Source organism: Nyctereutes procyonoides, unplaced genomic scaffold, assembly GCF_905146905.1.
Source record: "Nyctereutes procyonoides isolate TBG_1078 unplaced genomic scaffold, NYPRO_anot_genome, whole genome shotgun sequence".
NCBI lineage: Eukaryota > Metazoa > Chordata > Mammalia > Carnivora > Canidae > Nyctereutes > Nyctereutes procyonoides.
In genome coordinates this window covers 29,798,765-29,819,575 of record NW_026575024.1, presented here as the reverse complement: position 1 = coordinate 29,819,575, position 20,811 = coordinate 29,798,765, and the positions used below count along the sequence as shown (strand labels likewise).

The window sequence follows — 20,811 nt, the reverse complement described above, 5'->3', positions numbered from 1 at the left end:
GAGGAGGGGAAAGATGGTTCCAGGCAGAAGGAACAGCAATAGCTAAGGCCTGATGGTGACCAGAGCACACCCAGGGCTGAGGAAACACAGCATGGCAGATAGATCAGGCAGGCCAAGAAGTTTACAGTCATTGGAATGCATTGAAATGTTTTAAGTAGGGAAATGATATGATCAGATTTTGTTTTTTGAAAGAATGCTCTGACTACATTAGTTAGAATGAATTGTAGTAAGAGAAGCCTGAAAGTGCACAGAATAAGCAGTGGCCTAGCAAAGAGACCGGTAGTCTGAATTAGACTAACGGTAGCAGGGATTTCTTTAGCACTCACCAGGCCTGGAGGAAGACTCAGGTGCCTCCACAGCCCACATTTCGGGAACTGGGCAGCCTTTCACCAAGTGACAGGAGGAGGCAGAGCTGTACTTAGCACTTGGATGTCAAAGAAGACCATTTAGGAAACTCATCCTTGAATCCTGAGAGGTCTCTCAAACACTGTGCAGAGACCTAAGGGCAGCTTAGTAGCTGAGCACTAACAGATACCTGAGAAGAATAGGACCTACATCTCAGAACCAAGGAACTGATAGATACTCAAACTGTCCATAAGCACTTAGCGAGGAGGTTCTGTGCTCAGCAGGTGAGCTGTAAGTCCTGGTCTGGTGTCTGTGGTCCCAAGCACCTGGTATAACTAACTGTGTGTGTCTTTTCCCCATGGTAACAAGATTGGCATGAACCTCCAGATCCCTGCTCCCTGATCATGAATGCATCTGGACTGTTTATGAGGTTAGATTCAGTCTTTAGCAATTTTGGAACACTTTTTTCATTAGTATGAGTAGTGAGAGGAAGAAAGTATCATTTACTTCTGCCTCAGACTAGAGGATCCTGGAAGTCACCTTAAATCTAGTGATGGCCACTTGTTTAAACCATGGACTCAGCAGGCTCTACTGGTGGGAGTAACATGACCTAGCTTCCTGCTGGGATGCTGTGACACTGTGGCTGAAGATGGTCTATTTTAAAGCTTCCTAACAGAAATTTTTAAAAACTTTAAAATAGAAATGGATTTTGTCAGTCTGAGAAATGGATCCCCCCAGTGTACATGTAGAGGTCTCATTATTAGGCCGTTGCTCTGCTGACAGTGAGGATGGTGGTAGTGGTGTTGGCTGTAAGTTGCATTTAATGAGTTCTCACTATCTGTAGGTCCTGTGATAAGCATTTATTGATAACCTGCGGGTGTTACTGTTCCCATCTAACAGAGGAGGAAATTTGGCTCAGAGAGAAAGTTGAGCAATTTGCCCCTGATGTCATTCATTAGTAATTAGTGGAATGCCACTTCAACTCATGGTCTGCCTGACTCTAAAACCCGTGTTTTAATTTTTACATTATGCTTCTTTTTACATCTATGAAGAAGATAAATAAGACTGTGAGTCCTTATTTTAAATACCACCTGTGTTATTCATAGGAGCTTTTATAGTTTAGAGAAGGGGAGAGAGCCAGGTGGCATGAGGGAAGGATTGAGATGGTAAGGTAATAGGGAAGGTTTTAATGAAAAAGCAAGCTTTACCAAAATTAAAAAGTTAAAGAGCTTAAGTCAAAAAACAAGGTGCAGAACAGTGTAAGATGGAACTATTTGTGGAGAAAAAAAGGCATACACACATTTACTTGTGTATACAAAGCACATCCTGGAAGAAGATATCATAATAGTAATTGCCTCCAGGGAAAGGAATAGGTGGCTGGGGAGGAAGGTAATTTATTTATTTTCTTTGTGAAACCTTCTTTATATTGTTTGAGTTTTGCCCTCAAAAACTAAATACAGCTATTTGTTTGTTTTTTTAACTACACACTCAACTGAATTAGTATTAGTATAGAGTCTCTATACTGAATATTCATTATTCAGGATCCTACAATTACAAAGTCGAAGTCTCTGTAATTTAGAGATAACCACTTAGGAACTAATCATTTATAAAAGCTAGTCTCTATTAAAAAAAATTAATGTTGAGAATTTAATCTTAGATATAGAGTTAATGATAATACCCATGAGAATTCTATTACAAAATAAATATAAACATTGAAAATCTTGAAAACCTATAAATGAAATTCTATTTAATGAATAACAAGGAGGCAGCAGGAGATACTCTCTTTATATCTTCCAAAGTAGGAGATGAGTAAAGTTTAGAGTTGTAAAATCGTTATAAAGAGTGAAGTATATTCCTAGTATATAGTTAGTTTTAAAGGTATAAAAGCTTTCACTGGAGGGACTAAAATTACTAATATAACCAATCAGAATGTGATGGCAAAGTGGAAAAGAGCACTTTGAGATATACCAGCTTCCCCATCTGTCATGTAGGAAAGCTGATAGGTTTTGTCTAAAAGTGACATTATAAGAAACAGTGATTTAGATCTAGCAAAAAGCTATAAGTGGGGGGGCACCTTGGTGGCTCAATCAATTAAGAGGCCAACTCTTGATTTTTTTTTTTTTTTTCCCAACCTCGATTTCACCTCAGGTCCTGATCTCCAGGTATCTCCAGGTCATGAGATCAAGCCCCGTGTCCAGCTCTGTGCTCAACCCAGAGTCTGCTTAAGATTCTCTCTCTGTCTCTGGGTGGCTTAGTTAAATGGCCAACTCCAGGTTTCAGCTCAGGCCAGGATTTCAGGGTCCTGGCATGGAGCCCCCATTAGGCTCCATATTCAGCAGGGAGTCTGCTTCAGGATTCTCTATTCCCTACTCTCAGGCATTCTCTCTCTCTCTTTCTCTCTCTCTAAAATGAATTTAATTTTTTTAAAGCCTTATCTTTAAAAAAAAAAAAAAAGCCTTATCTCTCTCCCTCTGCCCCTATACCTTGCTCTAAGATAAATAAATAAATCTTTTTTTAAAAAGTTAAAGAAGAAAATTTTTAAAATCGTTTATATTTTAAAAGATTGAATCTATAGGGCACCTATAGGGAACCTGGGTGGTTCAGTGGTTGAGTGTCAGCCTGTGGCTCAGGTCGTGGTCCCAGGGTACTGAGATCAAGTCCCACATCGGGCTCTTCACAGGGAGCCTGCTTCTCCCTCTGCCTGTGTCTCTGCCTCTCTCTTCTGTGTCTCTAATGAATTAATAAATATTATTTTTAAAAAAGATTGAATCTATAAAAGAGATCTAGCTGCTTGTAAAAGCAACGTTATAAGGCTACACTCAGCAAAATCCATATTGTCAGAAATTTACACAGTTTTTCAACAAATTACAAAGAAATGAGACACTGAAGATTAAAAGAAAATTATGAGGTATATTAATGAAATACAATGTGTAGACTTTGGTTCCTGGTTTAAAAAATTAACTCTAAGAAAACATTAATGAGACAGAGAAGTTTAAGCATAGGCTATATTTTTTATATTGAATGTGTTACTTATTAATTTTTTAAAGGGTCCTTATTTTATGGAGATATATACTAAAATATTTTTGGATGAAATAATAGGATGTCTAGGATTGACTTCAAAATCATCCAGGGGGGGAAAAAAATCATTCAGGGGGTATGCCTGGATGGCTCAGCGGTTAAGCTCTGCTTTCGTCTCCAGGCGTGATCCTGGAGTTCAGGGATCAAGTCCCACATCAGGCTCCCTGAGGGGAGCCTGCTTCTCCCTCTCTGTGTGTCTCTAATGAATAAATAAATAAAATCTTTTTAAAAAATCATCCAGGGAAAAGGGGAAAAGGCTGGTATATGGTATGAAAGAAATACAGTTAGCTAAGTGTTGTTAATTCTTGAAGCCAAGTAATGGGCACATGGGAATTCATGGTGTTACTTTAAAAACTTTTGTGTATTTCTGAAGTTTTCATAATATTAATAAGTGAAGAAAAATAGTTGAATAATAAAAATGTAAGTGATCTTATAGTGGAAATGATGTATATGCTCTGATCATAACTATGTCAAAACAGGAATGAGTATGGAAGAGGTCTTATAATTATGGTGGCATGGTAGGATATGTTAACTTCTCTGATTTCCAGATTCTCTGTAGCATAGGTTTTCCTAAGGGTTGGGAGGGATTGTTACCCACTCCACAATCCCTCATTGTCTGCACCACTCTTCCTTACTGTATGACTATGTGAATATCTGTATTAGCACTTATCTTGGAATTTTGTATGTGTGTGTGAGTGACTCCTTGGCTGTGCACTCCTTGAGAATCTAATGGTGAGTTCCTGACATGTGGTTAGTGTTTGATAAATGTCTTTGGCCTAAACTGGTAACAGTGTGTGGCACAGGTTCCCAAAGAGGTTAAATATAAGGGATGTAGAAAGGGCCCTTTGATGAAGAAACTCCAGGTGTCAGCTGGAGAGCAGAATTGAGAAAGTAGAGAAGGTTAAGAAGTGAGGCAGCTACAGGGTTGAGGTCATTCACTCCAAGAAGTGGCAGTGACAGGGGTGCAGGTGTTGGGGGTCAGGGGTGTCAACTGGAAGGGATGATCAGGGAGGGAGCAATGGCTCATTTGTGTGAGCCCTCAGCCCCAGTCAGGAGTCCAAAGCCTGAGCCGTTCTTGGTTTTATTCCCCAGGCCTGGTGAGTAATGTGGTGTTCACCAGTCACACCATGGAGCAGAGGCACCCTCTCCTTGTGCAGCTGCAGAGCCTCATCAGGGCTGCCAACCCTACTGCAGCCTTCATTCTTGCAGAAAATGGGATTGTCACCAGGTAAACTTACCAAGTTTACTTTATCCTATAGGACCAGCCACTTTCTCAAGGCAGAACCCTGGCAGAATGGCCCATAGGGTCTTTCATTTGTATCTAAGACCTACACATTTATATAAGTGCTTTTGATGTTGTGTAAAAATCAGCAAGAGGACCTCATGTGTCCGTATCCTGTACTGTTTTGAAATACTTTGTTTTGTTTTTTAAGATTTTGTTTATTTAGAGAGGGAGAGAACATAAGCAAGGGGAGGGACAAAAGGAGAGAGAATTCCAAGCCAACTCCATGCTGAGCACAGAGCCTGACATGGGCCTCTATCTCACGATCCTAAGATCATGACCTGAGCTAAAATCAAGAGTCAGAGGCTTAACCAACTGAGCCATGCAGATGCCCCAAGATTTTATTTTTAAGTAATCTCTGCACTCAACATGGTGCTTAGACTTTTAACCCAAGACCAAGAGTTGCATGTTTTACCTGGGCCAGCCAGGTACCCAGAGATATTTTATTTTGATACATTCACATTTTCATGCCTTCAAAGGATGAAGTCAAGACTCTTTCAATATTCCTTGTGTTAAGATGTGAAAGAAATGTCCAAGAGAACATAGAGAAATGACCTTTTTACTTCATGGACTTAAATCCAAATTACAAATTAAAAATAGAGAATTGATTGACTTTGTGTGTGTGTGTGTGTGTATGAAGAGAAAACATTTGGTCATTTAGCATATTTATTTGCTCAACAAAGATACACCAAAAGGTATATATTTTTATATAATTTTGACTTTGAGCAATGTAAAATATTTTACATATTCAGAAATTAAATTAACCAAGAAGGGTAAAACTAAAAACAAAAAAGTGAATCCGGGGCAGCCCCGGTGGCGCAGCGGTTTAGCACCGACTGCAGCCCAGGGCATGATCCTGGAGACCCTGGATCGAGTCCCACATCAGGCTCTCTGTATGATGCCTGCTTCTCTGCCTGTGTCTCTGCCTCTCTCTCTCTGTCTCTATGAATAAATAAATAAAATCTTTTAAAAAAAAAAAAGTGAATCCATCTGTAGATCAAAGTAATAACAATCATACACACACACACACACACACACACCAATTAATTAAAGTAACTTTTAAACATAATCCTCTGTTGGAATCCTGATTTCAAACAACATCACTTGTTAGCTAAGAAAGATTATAAATATGAAATGAGAATGGTGAAGAAAAACCCTGTGGAGGGATCCATGGGTGGCGCAGCGGTTTGGCGCCTGCCTTTGGCCCAGGGCGCGATCCTTGAGACCCGGGATCGAATCCCACGTCAGGCTCCCGGTGCATGGAGCCTGCTTCTCCCTCTGCCTATGTCTCTGCCTCTCTCTCTCTCTGTATGACTATCATAAATAAAAAAAAACATAAAAACTTAAAAAAAAAAAAGGAAAAAGAAAAACCCTGTGGATGGTGGATTTGAATTGTGGAAGTCAATATAAATTAATTATTTCAAAACAAATGTATATTTCCTAGCTCTTCCCATTGAAAGGGATCAGAAATATTAATACCACAGTAGAATAAACACCTCTACCGCCAGATCTTGGTTTCTATATACCAGTTCCCAATATAAGGTATCAGGACTCCTTGGAGAATTGGCTGATTGCAGGTTTAGGGCAGGGAAAGTCCAAGGTGAACCTGGTACATTTCGTGCTAAAAAAGCAAAAAGGTACCCAAAGGTTAGTAGAGATATATCAAAACGATACTGGAGCTAGCTCAAGAAGCTCTCACTAGCCAAATTTGGGACAACTTAAGTATAAGAGAAAACAAATGTAATATCAAATTATAGCATATGATATAAAATGAGTCCATGGTGATACTAAAAAAATGAGGACAGGCAAGATACAAATCTCTTTAAACACTAATAAATAAATAAATATTTATAGAACTAAAAAGTCACCACTTTGTAACTGTTGGTATAATATAGTACTTGATCTAGGCAAGAATCATCAGTGGATATTAAGAGCATGGGTGACAGATTATTGATGAAAAGGATATGAACTGGTCTCAAAGTATCACTGCATGGACCACTTCGTGCTTCCAGTGAGAGGAAAGTACCTTCACAGTGGAGAGATCTAGTAGACATGACGTTGACTACGTGATTAAACTTAGCAAGATCACTAAGTGGACAGACTGACATTATGTGCCTCCTTCGTGTGATGCTCTGGAAAGGACACAACCTCACCTGGATATTAATCTTACCAAAAATGTTTGACTGAATCTAACCATAAGAAAAGAACCAGACAAATCCAGATTGTGGGACACAATGGCACCGGTTTTATATCGTCAAAAACGTCAGCTCCATGAGAAACAAAACAAAAATTGGAAGAATTATTCTATCTTAAAGGGAAATAGAGATTATAAATTCGATAAGCATTCCCTGATTGTATCCTGGGTTGCCTTTCTGGCAAAACAGGGAAAATTTGAAAATGAATTAGATTTGTACTTCTCCAACTTTAATGTGCATATAGATCTCTTAGGATCTTATAAAAATGATAATTCTAAAAAAAGAAAAAAAAAGAATTCTGATTCAGTGGGTCTGGAATGGGACCTGGGATCTTGTGTTCTGATGAGCCTCCGGGTGTTACCAGTACTGCTGGTCTACAGTATTAAATTCCTTGGGTATGATAATCATAGTGTGGTTCTAAAAGAAAATGTCTTTGTTCTTAGGAGAGGTATACTTTAGGTGTGTGGTAAGAGAGAAGAGTGGATGCGTATGTGCTGTGCTGGTGCATCTGTGGAGAGGAGGAAGCAAAATGGGTAGATGAAGATTGATTGTCCTAGTTAACCTGGGTTTTTCTGTATGTTTTCAAAGGAATGAAGACATTGAGCTGATTCTCTCAGAAAATAGTTTTTCAAGTCCTCAGATGCTACGATCTCGATATTTAATGTACCCTGGCTGGCAAGTATCATCACTGAAAAGTAACTAAGATTTCTTTGTAAATGCAACGACTTAATCATTTACAGAAAAAAAGAAAGTGACATTTCAAGTGTTCTATGAGGGTGGGATGGCCTGCCATGTCCCTTCAACTGCTGGTCTTTTTTTTTTTTTTTTTTTTTTTTTAATTTTTTTTTTAATTTTTATTTATTTATGATAGTCACAGAGAGAGAGAGAGAGAGAGAGAGAGAGAGGCAGAGACACAGGCAGAGGGAGAAGCAGGCTCCATGCACCGGGAGCCTGACGCGGGATTCGATCCCGGGTCTCCAGGATCGCGCCCTGGGCCAAAGGCAGGCGCCAAACCGCTGCGCCACCCAGGGATCCCTCAACTGCTGGTCTTACCAGTAGCCCACTGCTCCACACATCTTGGGCTCCAACTTGGGAGCCTTACTGGATATTGAGACTTAGGGAGTGGCCCTGTGGGCACCAAGCACACCGTGTCCTTTGTTTCCTCTAGCCTCTAGTGAGGGTGAGATGGCTGGCCTGGAACCAGGGAGTTATGGCCAAAGAGTTGCTTCTGAGAATACAGTGAGTCCTCTGAGGGGTCCCCCCTGACAGGTAGGCTCCCTGCCCTTGTGGCCCAGGGAATGTTTATTCTCTCCTGCAGACTCCCAAGTACATGAACCTCTCCTCCAAAAGGGAGAGGAGGAGGAAAGAGTGCCAAGGGTACTGTAGTCATGCCAGTGCCAGTATAACTTGAGCACTCACTGTGTGCTACACATTGTTCTAAGTTCCCCAGGACAGTAGCCACCAGCCACATTTGGCTATTTAATAAAATGTAAATTAACAAAAATTAAGTAAAATCAGTCTCTCAGTCATACAAGCCACACTTCAAGTGCTTATTAGTAGTTACCTGTGGCCAACAGCTACCACATTGGACAGCATAGATCCAGAACATTTCCATCACAGAAAGTTCTGTTGGAAAGTGCCCTAAGAGCTCTATCTGTGTTATCTCATTAATCCTCAAACCAAGCCTATGAGGTAGGGTCCATTATTTTCCTTCTTTTAAGGATAAGGTAAGTGAGGAAGTGAGGAGTTAAGTGGCATATTCAAATTCATACAGCCAGTAAGTGTGAAAGAGCTGCATTTCAAATGCAGCTTGTGTGACTCCAGAGCCCTCACACTATGTTGTGCTTGTCTCTGTATAGAATGGATTGTTCTGCTCTCTTGAAAGTTCTGGGAAGGGATCCCTGGGTGGCACAGTGGTTTGGCGCCTGCCTTTAGCCTAGGGCGCGATCCTGGAGACCCGGGATCGAATCCCGCATCGGGCTCCCAGTGCATGGAGCCTGCTTCTCCCTCTGCCTGTGTCTCTGCCTCTCTCTCTCTCTCTCTCTCTCTCTCTCTCTCTCTGTGACTATCATAAGTAAATAAAAATTAAAAAAAAAAAGAAAAAAGTTCTGGGAAAGACAGTTACTAAAGCTTGGCCAAACATATTCTCTTATGTTGATTTGGATTATCTTTGTTATCCTTACTCACTTCCCCCAGACACCTCTCTATGTCTTCCATATCACCCCTTTCATCACCAGTGTTTTATACCAGCAAAAAACTGATTGCACTATGCTGATAAAACAAAAAAATCCAGTTTGTGAAATTGAAGATTGAGGCATATTCTTAGAAGGAACATCCGATTTGAGTTACATCATACTTGCTTAAATAGTGGGTAGGTGGATCATTTCTTATGCCTGAACAAGACAATTATATCTTAGCTAAAAAGAAACAGATGGAGCTTCTGAGGTGAAACCTTCCTCTCCAGTGACTGCAGTTACTGACCCTTTTCCTGCCACACCTCTGGGCCTGGTCGTGAGATTCCTGCTGTCTCCACCTAGTGCCTAGTAAAGCACCCATTCTCTAGTCCATGGTGACTCATTCTGGGCATCGTGCATGTGACCCAGCTCAGGGCACAGACTTTCCTGGAGGTAGAATGATCCAAGAGAGAGCCAGGTATAAAAGGTTCATTAGAAACCTCTATGAATCTAAAGTCTGAAGCCTTATCTTTACCAGGAAGATCAATGCTTATAGAGAATCAGAGATGGAGGGGCCTTAGAGTCACCCTTCAGGCTCTCCCCCTTCTGAATCCCTTCCTAGGATTCAGATAATTTAATCTTTTAACAAGGTGGCAGCCATGAGACTCCTACATATCCCTGTATATTTTTCCCTTCCCTCACTGAATCAGGACCCACCACCTCAGAGTGAATAGCTCTGGATGTGCTCAGCTCTGTGCTGTGCAGATTCTCAGCCATTCCCCTCCCACAACCCTCTCTGTGCTCATCGACCCATCCCCATCTCCTCTGGTAGAAGGCTTATTTCTAGTTTTGCAAGAAACCTTCACTTTTCCCTTGGCCCCTCCCAATTTCCTTAAGGATTCAGGCCCTGAACAAAGAGCCAGAGAAGCAGATGGTCTCCCGTGACTTATTTAGGTGGGGAGAGGGCAAGTGAACATGTCAGTATTACAAAATTATCATGCCAGCACCTTACTTTAAAGAAAGCATAAGGAGTAAGCTATTCTCAATACATATGATGTAAAATTCAAATCGGTAGAGCTATTTTAAAGCAAAGGAAACTAATAAGAAAATATAATGGACTGGAAGAAAATGTTCCCATCATATGTGGCAAAGCATTAATATAATATTTGAGAAGCTTATTTTGATACCAAAGAAAAACAACCCAGTTCATATAGATGTGGACAGTTCACTTTTTTTTTTTTAAGATTTTATTTATTTTAGACAATGCATGAGCAGGGAGAGGGACAGAGAGAGAGGGAGAGGGAATCTCAAGCAGACTCCTCTCTGAGTGTGGAGTCCAAGCAGTGCTCAATCCCAAGACCCTGAGATCATGACATGAGCTGGACCCTTAACTGACCGAGCCACCCAGGTACCCATGGACAGTTCACTTTAGAACAAATATAAATGCCAGCCATGATAACAGAATTCCATTTTAGTAATATTCAGAAATGTAAAATGATGGCTTACTGTTGTTTTGATTGACACCTGTAACACTTAACCAAAAATATCTATAAGAATCATTGCTGGGGGAATTGTTGTGAAACTGAAACACTCTTCTATTGGGAGTGGTGTAAATTATTACCCATGAGGTGGTTACAACCTTTCCTGGATTGATTCTATCATGGGGATTCATCTCAAAGAATAATTCAAAAAAAATGACAATTCCATAATTTTGGAAGTTAGGTGTTGGGGATTTATTGCACTCTCTGTCTTTGCATGTCTTTGAAATTTTCCATAATATAAACTTAAACTTTTTAAATGCTCTAATATGGCATGTTCTTTTTTTTCTTTTTTCTTTCTTTTTTTTTTTTAAGACTTTCTTTAGGGGTGCCTGCCTTCAGCGCAGTCATGATCTCAGGGTCTTGGGATCAGGCCCTGCATCAGGCTCCCTGCTCAGCAAGGAGACTGCTTCTCCTTCTCCCTCTGCCATTACCCCCGCTTGTGCTCTCTGGCTCTCTCTGTCAAATAAATAAGTGTGAAATCTTAAAAAAAAAAAAAAAAAAAAAAGACTTTTTTATTATTAAGTGATCTCTATACCCAGTGTGGGGCTTGAGCTCACAACCCCAAGATCAAGAGTCACATTCTCCACCAGCTGAGCCAGCCAGGTATTCGTGAACTTGTTAATAAGTCTGTGGTTGGCATGAAGTCTGCTGAATTCAAAACAGAAAGTAGAGCAGAGGTGCCCCAGCTCTTTAGTTCCTTCTGGAAAGTGTGCACATCCAAATGTACAGTCTGTTAAACTGCCCTCAGCAATGGTGGGATATAGTTGAGGCCCTGAGGAAGAGCTCTAAGGGTGTCAGCCCCAATCTCAGGTGGCACACTGGTAGGCTTCAAAGATAGATGACCTGCGGTTCTATGTGCAACCATGCTTCCCAGTCTCAAGCTGAAAGAGACATACACGTATTTAAAACAAGTGTTTTGTACCCAAAAAGGCACATAAGAAACAACCCAAATATTACAGGATAAATGATAACGTAATTCATCCCAGAGCAGTATATATAACAAAACTCAAAGCCCCAATTACTTGTACTTAGAACTTTTTAAACCTTTTAGGTATGAAGGTAAATTTGATGCTGGATCAGTCTTTCCACTGATGGTTCAAATCTGCGTATGGTTTGGTCGCCCCCTGGAGAAGACTCGCTTCGTGGCCAAGTGTAAAGGTAAACCTTGATTGACATGTCTCAGACCCTGATAAAACAGTATCACAGAGTTGTTCCTGCTTCCTGGTACCATTTTAGTATTACGTGTGCTATGTTTTCTGTTCACCATTAGGGTCCAAAAACAGGCAGAGGGATTTGAGGACCCGGGAGTGCCCCACCCCTGGGAATAGTGGCAGAGCCCCTGCGGAGGGTCTGATAGAGGGAGAACCTGTGAGCCCAGGTTCCTCTAGTGGGAATCCTTCCCAGTCCCAACCCTCCCAGCTGTGTGCCCTGAACTTGTCCTCTTCTTCCACCAGCAATTCAGTCTTCCATCAAGCCAAGTCCCTTCTCTGGAAACATCTACCATATCCTGGGCAAAGTGAAGTTTTCAGGTAACTGGGGAATTGGATATGGGAGTCCTGAATGCTCATATCTCATGATATGGGTTCATAGCTTCCCACAGATGCTGGTCAGACTCTCTCAAAAACCCTCCCATCTGGGCTTGACACCAGTGGCTTTTCTAGCCCTCCCCCCCACCCCCGCACCTTTCTGTAGATCCTGCTCCACAGTGGAGGATATGTCCTATCTTCCCCTGGATGGCCTGCTTAGGACCTCTCCTCACAGCTCCTTGACTTCCTTGTTCCAGAGACTCGCACTTCCCCCAACCCCTTCAAGCCATCCATGGCCTCTTAGACCTCTTACTCGGAGCTGCCCCAGTGCTAAGCTCTTCAGCTCCATATCCATTGCTGCCAGAGTTTTCAAGGCTTCACTTGCCTTCTCCCTATTTATCAGCCTTAGACTTCTGGAACCCTCATGATCTGAAGTCTGTCCATCCTGGGCTGGAGATCAGAGAAGGCCTCAAAACAAGGAGTTATTCAACTCAACATTGAGAAAGGGGAGAATATTCTGGGGAAAAGGCACAGCATGTGCTTTGGAACCATGGCACATTGCAAGAACCAGGAAGGGTTCACTGTGATTGACACCTAATGGGAATATCTCTATTAAGGCATTTTTAGCTATTATAACAGAAAACCTCAACTCAGCTAGCAGGTGTTAGCAAGGCCACAGAGGACACAGGTAATATGTATTATTCTATTCTGATGTGTCAGCCTGCCCTCAGGTTCCCACCTCTCATTGCCAGGTAGTTCTACAGGTCTAGGTGTCATATCCAAACATAACACCCACCTGATAGGATAGGCTCTTCCTGTGGGTGGTTTTATCAATACTGACACCAATTATTGAAACACCTCCTGCCACTTCTCCACAGACTTCTCTCTTTGGCCACAGTTGAGTTGCCATGACTTCTAGGGAATTAGTATTGGAGGAAGAGTGGGATGCTGGCAGGCAACCATCAGTGTCTGCCATAGGGAGTCACTGAGAGTTGTAAACATGGAACCATCTGAGTTCAGATGAAAGATGACACCAAAAAAAAAAAAAATAGATGACATCACCCATACAAAAGAATCTCTCAGGGTCCTTAACTCATGCCTTTGGCCTAATTTATGTTACTGATTTTGAAACTTTGGCCCCATACTCAAGCCTACTTAAGCTCCAATAGAGTCCCCCAGTTGCTTCAGAGGTCATAAAACCTCCTTCCCTCTCTCACCCTGTATTCCTCTTTATTTAGACCTTCTCTTGGCCCCTTTCTTATTTAAGTTATTCTCTCTTTGTTTTAGATCCCTTTCTCACCCTGCTTTTTAGGGGGACCTTGCCCTTATGTCTCCAGTCTAAGAAGCCCCTGGCTTCTCAGTCAATAAGCCCAGTCCCATCTCTCCTGTTCCTATCACATGACCCTTCTGCAGCACTTGTATGTTGACAGCCTCTTCCCTTGGCTTGTCTCAGGCCTCCACTGAGACCAAAGGGGCTTTCCTCTCATAGTACCCTTCTGTTCTAGTTCTGGGCTAGTGATGTCCACCTGATTACCAAATCAACCAAGCCAGAAATTTACATTGCTCCTCCCTCTCTTACTTCCTCTTTTCTAACTTGACACCAATCATGGCAGTTCTCCCTCCTGCATATGTCACAGGAATCTGTCCCCAACCATCGACACATTACATCTGAGTGTAGCTTTATCCTTTCGGGACTCAGGAACTCCGTGTGTTCTCCTTGCAGACTCTGAGAGGGCCATGGAGGTCTGCCACAACACTCTAGCCAATTCTCTGAGCATTGTCCCGGTTTTGGAGGGACCCTCACCACCGCCCGATTCCAGAAGCACACCTCAAGATAGCAGCGGGCAGCAGGAGTGTTACCTTGTGTTCATCGGCTGCTCCCTGAAGGAAGAAAGTGTCAAGGACTGGCTGCGGCAGTCAGCTAAGCAGGTGGTTCCCAAAGCCCAGATACATTTGGCACAGATGTGCCCAGCACACCCAGAGCTGCTCCTGGCCTTGGGCTAGGAGCCCCTCCGTGACCTCTCTCCTGGTCTGCCTGTCACAGGCTCAGCCAGCACTTTCAGAGATGCTTTGAGAGTGAGAGGAAGCCACTCAGGGTAACCTCAAGGCAGACCTATTCTTACAGCCATTTCTAATTCTTTTGCTAAGGCAAATTGCAGTTATTAGGTGTCTTAACCGGGACCTGGGTGAAACCTCGTGGTTCCATGTGGATCCTGGGTGAGCCTGGTGGTCTGAATGCAAAATATCTTTTCTTAGCTGAACCTAATTCAGAGACTGTCCTGTGTTCTGAGCCCAGAATCCTTCTATACTTGGGTACTCTCTCTAGAAAAGAGAGGCCACAAAGATATGCTTACAACGATTTGCAAACCAAGACTTCAGGGATTGATAGCAGTGAGCCCAGGGCCCTAGAAACAGGTGCAGGGAAGAAGATTCTTACCTGTAGAGGCCCACAAGCATCTTTAGCCCAGTACTGCAAAGAAAAATAAAACCCAGACTGGAATTAAAATCCTCTAATATGAGACACCTGAGTGGCTCAGTGGTTGAGTGTCTGCTTTTGGCTCAGGTTATGATCCTGGGGTCCTAGAATCAAGTCCCTCATCAGGCTACCCACAGGGAGCCTGCTTCTCCCTCTGCCTATGTCTCTGCCGCTCTCTGTGTCTCTCATGAATAAATAAAAGCTTTAAAAAAATCCTCTAATATGATACAAGTCTTGGGTGCTAGGCCTCTTAGCACAGCCTCAGGGGTTTACCTTGACTTAGAATTCTGGAAATAGTGTTGGTTGGGCCCTGCCTGGATCCTTTGTAGATGCTTAGTTGAAACCTGTCTGTTATACTGAGGAATGGCTACTTGTAGGCTATGTCTTTCTCAGATAAACTGGATGAACTCCTAAATAGTTGACCAGGGGACTTCCTTTTGTCCCTTTGTCTGCGTGTCTGGCACTGACAGGGTTTAGAGTCGAGGATCTGCTATTTGCAAAAGCACTAGTGTTTCCTCTGCTGCTTGTTTGCCCTGGCACACAGCGTTCTGTGGTAGTAAGCGGTCTCCTTAAGGGGAGACAGTCAGGATACTGTGTCCAGGCCATAAGAGTGCTTATGCTTGTCTTTCCCTGCTTCTGGGATCTTAGTCATGTAACTGGTCCCCAGAGCCCTGAGCCCTCACCTGTTCATGTACTTCCATCAGCTCTGTTGGGACCTGACCCCTCCCTCCCTATATCTCTACACAGAAGCCTCAGAGGAAAGCCCTGAAGACCAGGGGGATGCTGACCCAACAGGAGATCAGGAACATCCACGTGAGTCCCCTAAGAAACCCAGAGCTATCCTTCTGGGCTGGCACAGTTCCATCCTTTAGGATCCCCTGAGTGAGGGAGCTCTTTGTAGGGCATTCTGGAGGTCTTGCTTCTCCCAAGCCATAGAGGGAAACTGGGTGTAGAGGAACCTTAGCCCATCCAGCCTTGTAGCCTGAGAGAGGAAGAGGATAGAATGACCTCTCATGTGACCTGGGCATGAGATTGAGGAGAAGCAGTGCCTGTGGGAGGAAGGGATGATGTGAAGTCCTGTTTTGACATGCTGTTGAAGTAGGCACAGAAGTCCTTTCTCCTCCCATCCATCTGTGCTAGATAAACCACAGATAAAGCAACAGGGCCCAGGAAGAACTCAAGGTCCAGAAGCTGCTGATAAGCAGGTGGTAGAATCTTGGAACCAGCAGGAGAGGCGCTTTGATGACCCCCATCCCAGCCTCTTCCCCAGTCCTCACCTCACTGGGGCCTTTTCCTGAGGGGTTTGGAGGCAAAGGCTAAAAGGGACAGAGTCCAGGCTCCAGCACAGGCTGTATCACTTCCCGTAGTGTAATGAGTGAATGGGAGAGGATCTGGGACTCCAGGAGCACCTGCTTTGGACTTGAGGAGGTCCCTTCATATCCAGCTTCTGTCCTGCGCAACCCTGGGTGCTCTGGAGAAGAGACTGTGGGTACCTCAGAAGGCAGTCCTTGTAGTCCTTGTTGCTCCAAAGGAACATTTGGAGCAACATGGATTTGAGTACAAGTAGCTTACTTTTGGAAGTGATTCTAGGAGACACTAGCAGGGACGTGGGAAACTAAGGGAGAGAATGAAGGAGAGACAGCTAACGAAGGGTATGTTATCAAACCAGTACCACTGAGGACAAGTGGAGCTTAATCCCGTGAGGAGCTCCCAGAGTTCCTTCTGTCAGTTACTCTGTGAGGACTGCTGTGGGAGCCATTTCCTCACATGTCTAGCCTTCCATGGGGCAGAATGGGCTATCATGCTAAGGTCATAGGCTTGTTTATTTGTCTCTAATAAATAAGCAATTGATAGAAAGTGGTCAGATCATTTTAACAGGACTCTTTTTTCCTACAGGTGAAACGCCACCTGGACCCCCTGCCCGCGGGCTATTTTTACAATGGCAGCCAGTTTGTCAACTTCTTTGGTGACAAGACTGATTTTCATCCACGTATCCTTAGAATCTATGGTGGGAAGGTTGGGGGTGTGTGGAAGCCTGATCATAAAGAGGGTGGGTGTCTGCTGGAGCCACAGCAACCTAACCCCTAGAGTAGGCTGCGTTCTGGGAACACACAGCAAGCCACAGAGGCAGGCTTTTCATTTTGGCCTTCTAATGTCATTAACAATAATTTTGCCTTCATTCAGCGATTGCTAATACACCTGTGGGTTGTAGTTTAATGTAGCTGTGGTGACATCCTGCGTTCTGGGTTGTAGTTTAAATGTAGCTCTGGTGACATCCTACGTTCTGTGGTCATCAGGATCATAATTGACAAATTGGAGACTAGATGTGATTACAATAGTTAACCTGTGAGAAAATGGACAGGAGTCCTGCTGTGTGCTCATGAATGCTGAAGGGCTCAGCACTAGCGCCTCAAGAAGGAACCTGTGCCAACCCTGACCTCTTCTCTATAGCTGTGGTGCTGCCAGTATATAAAAAAATCCCAGTAGGTAGGCTTTGTGTGGGCTGAGCACTCACCTGCCCACAGATCCCTCTGGGCCTGGGCAGTCTCCCTTGTCCTCCTGGCACAGGGCTCTCTTCCTTAATGAGATGCCAAGTTATGGACCAGTTCATGAATGACTATGTGGAAGAAGCCAACCGGGAAATCGAGAAGTATAACCGGGAGCTGGATCAGCAGGAGTACCATGACCTCTTTGAACAGAAGCCCTAGGGGAAGGCTGGGCCATACATACTGCAGAATGTTCACCCTAAAGGTGGACGTTCAGAAATGGGGTTACTGAACCTCAGCTCTCCCAGAGGCCCCTCCCTAAAGGGGCTGTCCTTGTTCTTCTTGGCCTTTGTATACTGGCTTGAGTGCATGTTGTCTTTATTTCCACACAGCGCTGAAGAGCATCACCTGCACCACTGATAGGGGGTGGGGAGGTGGGGCTCATGGAGGATACAGATAAGGACTGCCCTGTGTATGCGGCTGGCAGCCCAGAACCTCTTGGTCTCTCGTCACAGTACCTCCTTTGGGCTATTGAGGCACTGTGACAGAGAGCAGCATTTGTACACAGAGGAGCTTTTGGGATGTAGAAGGAACCCTGGCTGCCTGAACTGTGGCCATGCCTAGAGGACCAAGCCACCACAAGCTTTGGGCCTCAGACACTGCCCCAGGAGAACTGTGTTCCCAGTGGAATGCCTGCCTTCCCACTTAGGCCCCTTGCATTGAAGGAGCTGGCCCTGCTGGCCCTGGGGAGTAGCCCCAGGGGAGTAGCCCAAGCCCAACCCACAGAGCCACAGCTTGGGCTGAGGTCAACAGCTTATTCTAAGATGAAGGGATGTCCCCTTATAGACTGAGGGGAAAGGCATGTTGCTTTCCAGAGGCATGAGGCTTTTGAATTATTATAAGCAGTCTCCCTGGAGGTTGGTTTTGTGCTCCCCTCATGGCATCACTCTGGTTTGCCTCATTCAGCCCTTCTGATGATGCTTCACCTTACTTTTCAGGGGAGCATCTTGCAACTGCTTACTCTTAGTCCCAGGGCTCTGATCACTTGTGGAGCCTCCTTGAAGGGGGCTTACTCTCCAGCAGCCAGCCCTCACTTGAGCCTTGCCAGGGAAGGCTTGGTCTTCAGCCACAAACTTCAGGAAACTTATGTCCCCAAGCATTGTTTCAAAGAATTCCAATATCCAGTTGAGAAAGCCTTCCAGTGGCTTTGTTTTCAGCTGAACCATAAAGCAGAGGGGAATTACAAATGTACCCATACCTGACGTCCAGAATCACTATGGGGGAGGGGGGGGTCACAGGCACTGATATTTGGGTGATGCCTGTTAGGACTTTAGCGCCTCAGCAGCCTAGATTGTAAATGCTTTCTGAATTTTACTTTTTTTTTTTTTTTTTTTTTTTTTTTTGCATGTCTTAGGAAGAAGCACATAGATGAAACCAGCAAAGTTTCCAGTAATGTAGAGGGGTTTTTGAGAATGGCCCCTGGCACAGAGGAGAGATTAAGAAAGGATGGAGCACATGTGGCCTATGTGCCTGGTCACTCAGAGGCCTCCATGCAAGTAGCAAATCAGGTGTTAAGGGCTTGTCAATAAAATGTACTTGTATTAGAAAAAAATAATCTGTATTTGAAGCCAAATGAACAAAACCCCAAATACCACTCAATAAGAAATCTTGCATGAAGAAAGCCTTCTGAAAAGGCCCATGTACTCCAGTTCCAGCTCCCAAAGCTGGTGGTGACAAGGGCCCAGATATGGAGCCCAAGTCTGGGAACACCTCATTTCTGGTTGGCCAGCGGCTGGGGTTCCATAGTGGGCCTGTCTCTACTTCAGAATCAATAACATAGATCTTAAGTGCAATTGATGAAATAAGCAATGAGTTACTGTAGCTTCCTTTAGCTCTACCGAGCTCTTTTTAAAAACTCAGACTTGAGCAGCCTTAGAAAAAGGTGAAGTGGGGTGGGTGGGGAGGGTAGGGGAACCATAGGCCATTTACTCCAAGTGGGTTGCTGTGAACTTTTAAATGAAAGCTCTAGATTGAGGAGCTCGAGCCATTTCCTGGCTGCTGCACAAAAGAGTTTTTAAAGAGAGTTCAGAGCCCGCACATAAAAGCGGGTCTTCCCACTGCGTGGGGCTCTACTACGTGGTGGTCTTGGTTTCTGACCATTGTCCACAGAAATGCTCTCTCACCAACTTGCCCCACTGTCCCAATTCCTCTGCTGTTAGAGGGAATACTGTGATTACCTCAACTTGAATATGAAACTGTGATTGAAAAAAGTCAAAACGTTAAGTTCCAAAGCCAAAAAGGCAGAACTGGCTGAGGCCTCTGGTGACGCTCCTCAGCTTTCTCGGGAGTGTAAAGGGGCACATTGGCGAAAGGGCATTCCTTGGGGGCACACTTGCTGTGCCCCTGGTGAAGAGGCACATTAGCTGTGTAAGCTCTTTGAGGACTGAAGCAGGGAGGATGCTCCCCCCTTGCACTGCCCCTTCTAGAACCTGCTGGGTGCCTATGGGTTCTGACTGTGAAGTTTTAATATCCACTTGATTCCTCTGGGAGCTCTAGGTGGAGGGACAGGGTCTTAGGCTGTCTCCAGAGGAAGGGCCATGACACTGTGTTATAGATTTTGACCTTAGGAGTGGATGCCAGGGACCCAGCAGCGACATCAGGTGTAGTAGATTCCTTAGGGAGAGGCAGAAGTCCTCCAGGGGTTTACGTGCTTTTTGCCAACTTTCCTATTAGCAGCTTCAGTTTTGTATCACCCAGAGTGAGTGTGATAACATTGAAGTCGCTGAAGTTATGGGTTATTTTACGTTTTGATATGGGATTTTTTTTTCTTTTTTTGATTGGAAGAAGGAGGCAGAAATTGGAGAAAAGGGATCACCCTGGGAAGGGACTGCTGGCAAGGAGTCCAACTGGCCCCATCTGAGCCCTTGTGGCTCTCTGACCTGAGGCTAGGACACTGGGCCTTGCTGGTAGCAAGAAAAAGTTCCCTCCTAAATTCTCTTAGGATTTTGGAGAATTTTTGCACAGTAATAAGCTCTGGGTTTGCTCTTTGGGCTTCTCAAAAGGGAAAAGTTAACTCAAAGATTGTAAACTATTAAGTATTCCAGCATGTTGCTGACCTAGTTGGATAGTTGTACCTCAAAAAGTAGGTGAGAAAAGGCTTCCTTGTCCCAGGTTGTCAAATAATGACAGAAGAGCTCACTTACGTGCCAAAATTCACTTTTATACTAGTTTTTCAGTGCTTTAATATTTGTAACTTAAATTTTAAAACTCATATTTACAAACACTACTGTAACTTCAGTGAAACTGAATTGTGTGATTGAAGCTTTTTGCTTATTATAGTATTTATTACACTACTTAATTCAGTAAATATATAAAAGTAGCCTTCAATTTATTTTTATATTATTTTACATGTTTTTACCTGCAGTTGTGTATGTGAATTTACCTTGGTAACTGAGATATCATGCTAAGGACCAATAAACTCACTGAACAAGCAAGACCTGGCACTGTTACCTGTTGCTGTGGACTCAGCCCCAAGGTGGGGCGGAGTTTGGGAAGGCCAATCCCCTGGGACTAGAGCCCTTCCTTGGGCCTCCCAGGGAAACAAACGTTCTGCTGGGCAGCTGGGGAGAGGTCCTTGGGGCACACATTCCCACCCCCAGGCCCCAGAAGGCTCACAGAGGGTAAGGTTCATGAAGAGACCCCCCTGCA

At 43.9% G+C, this 20,811-nt stretch overlaps 1 protein-coding gene across 3 annotated transcripts in view; it reads left to right on the top strand.

Annotated features, from left to right (window-relative positions):
- DNAAF9 (dynein axonemal assembly factor 9) overlaps positions 1-20,597 on the top strand; it is a 142,521-nt gene extending 121,924 nt beyond the window's left edge. For 2 of the 3 annotated variants that reach the window (XM_055300540.1, XM_055300531.1), the window contains exons 30-37: positions 4,516-4,651; positions 7,489-7,575; positions 11,667-11,773; positions 12,070-12,144; positions 13,865-14,070; positions 15,365-15,430; positions 16,514-16,607; positions 17,213-20,597. In XM_055300540.1, coding sequence (XP_055156515.1) covers positions 4,516-4,651; positions 7,489-7,575; positions 11,667-11,773; positions 12,070-12,144; positions 13,865-14,070; positions 15,365-15,430; positions 16,514-16,607; positions 17,213-17,325 — 884 coding nt within the window. In that variant the 3' untranslated portion in view covers positions 17,326-20,597. Of the gene's footprint in view, positions 1-4,515; positions 4,652-7,488; positions 7,596-11,666; positions 11,774-12,069; positions 12,145-13,864; positions 14,071-15,364; positions 15,431-16,513; positions 16,608-17,212 lie in introns of those variants that run through there. The other variant, XR_008661222.1, reaches the window with a different exon arrangement.
- The last annotated feature ends 214 nt before the right edge of the window (positions 20,598-20,811 follow it).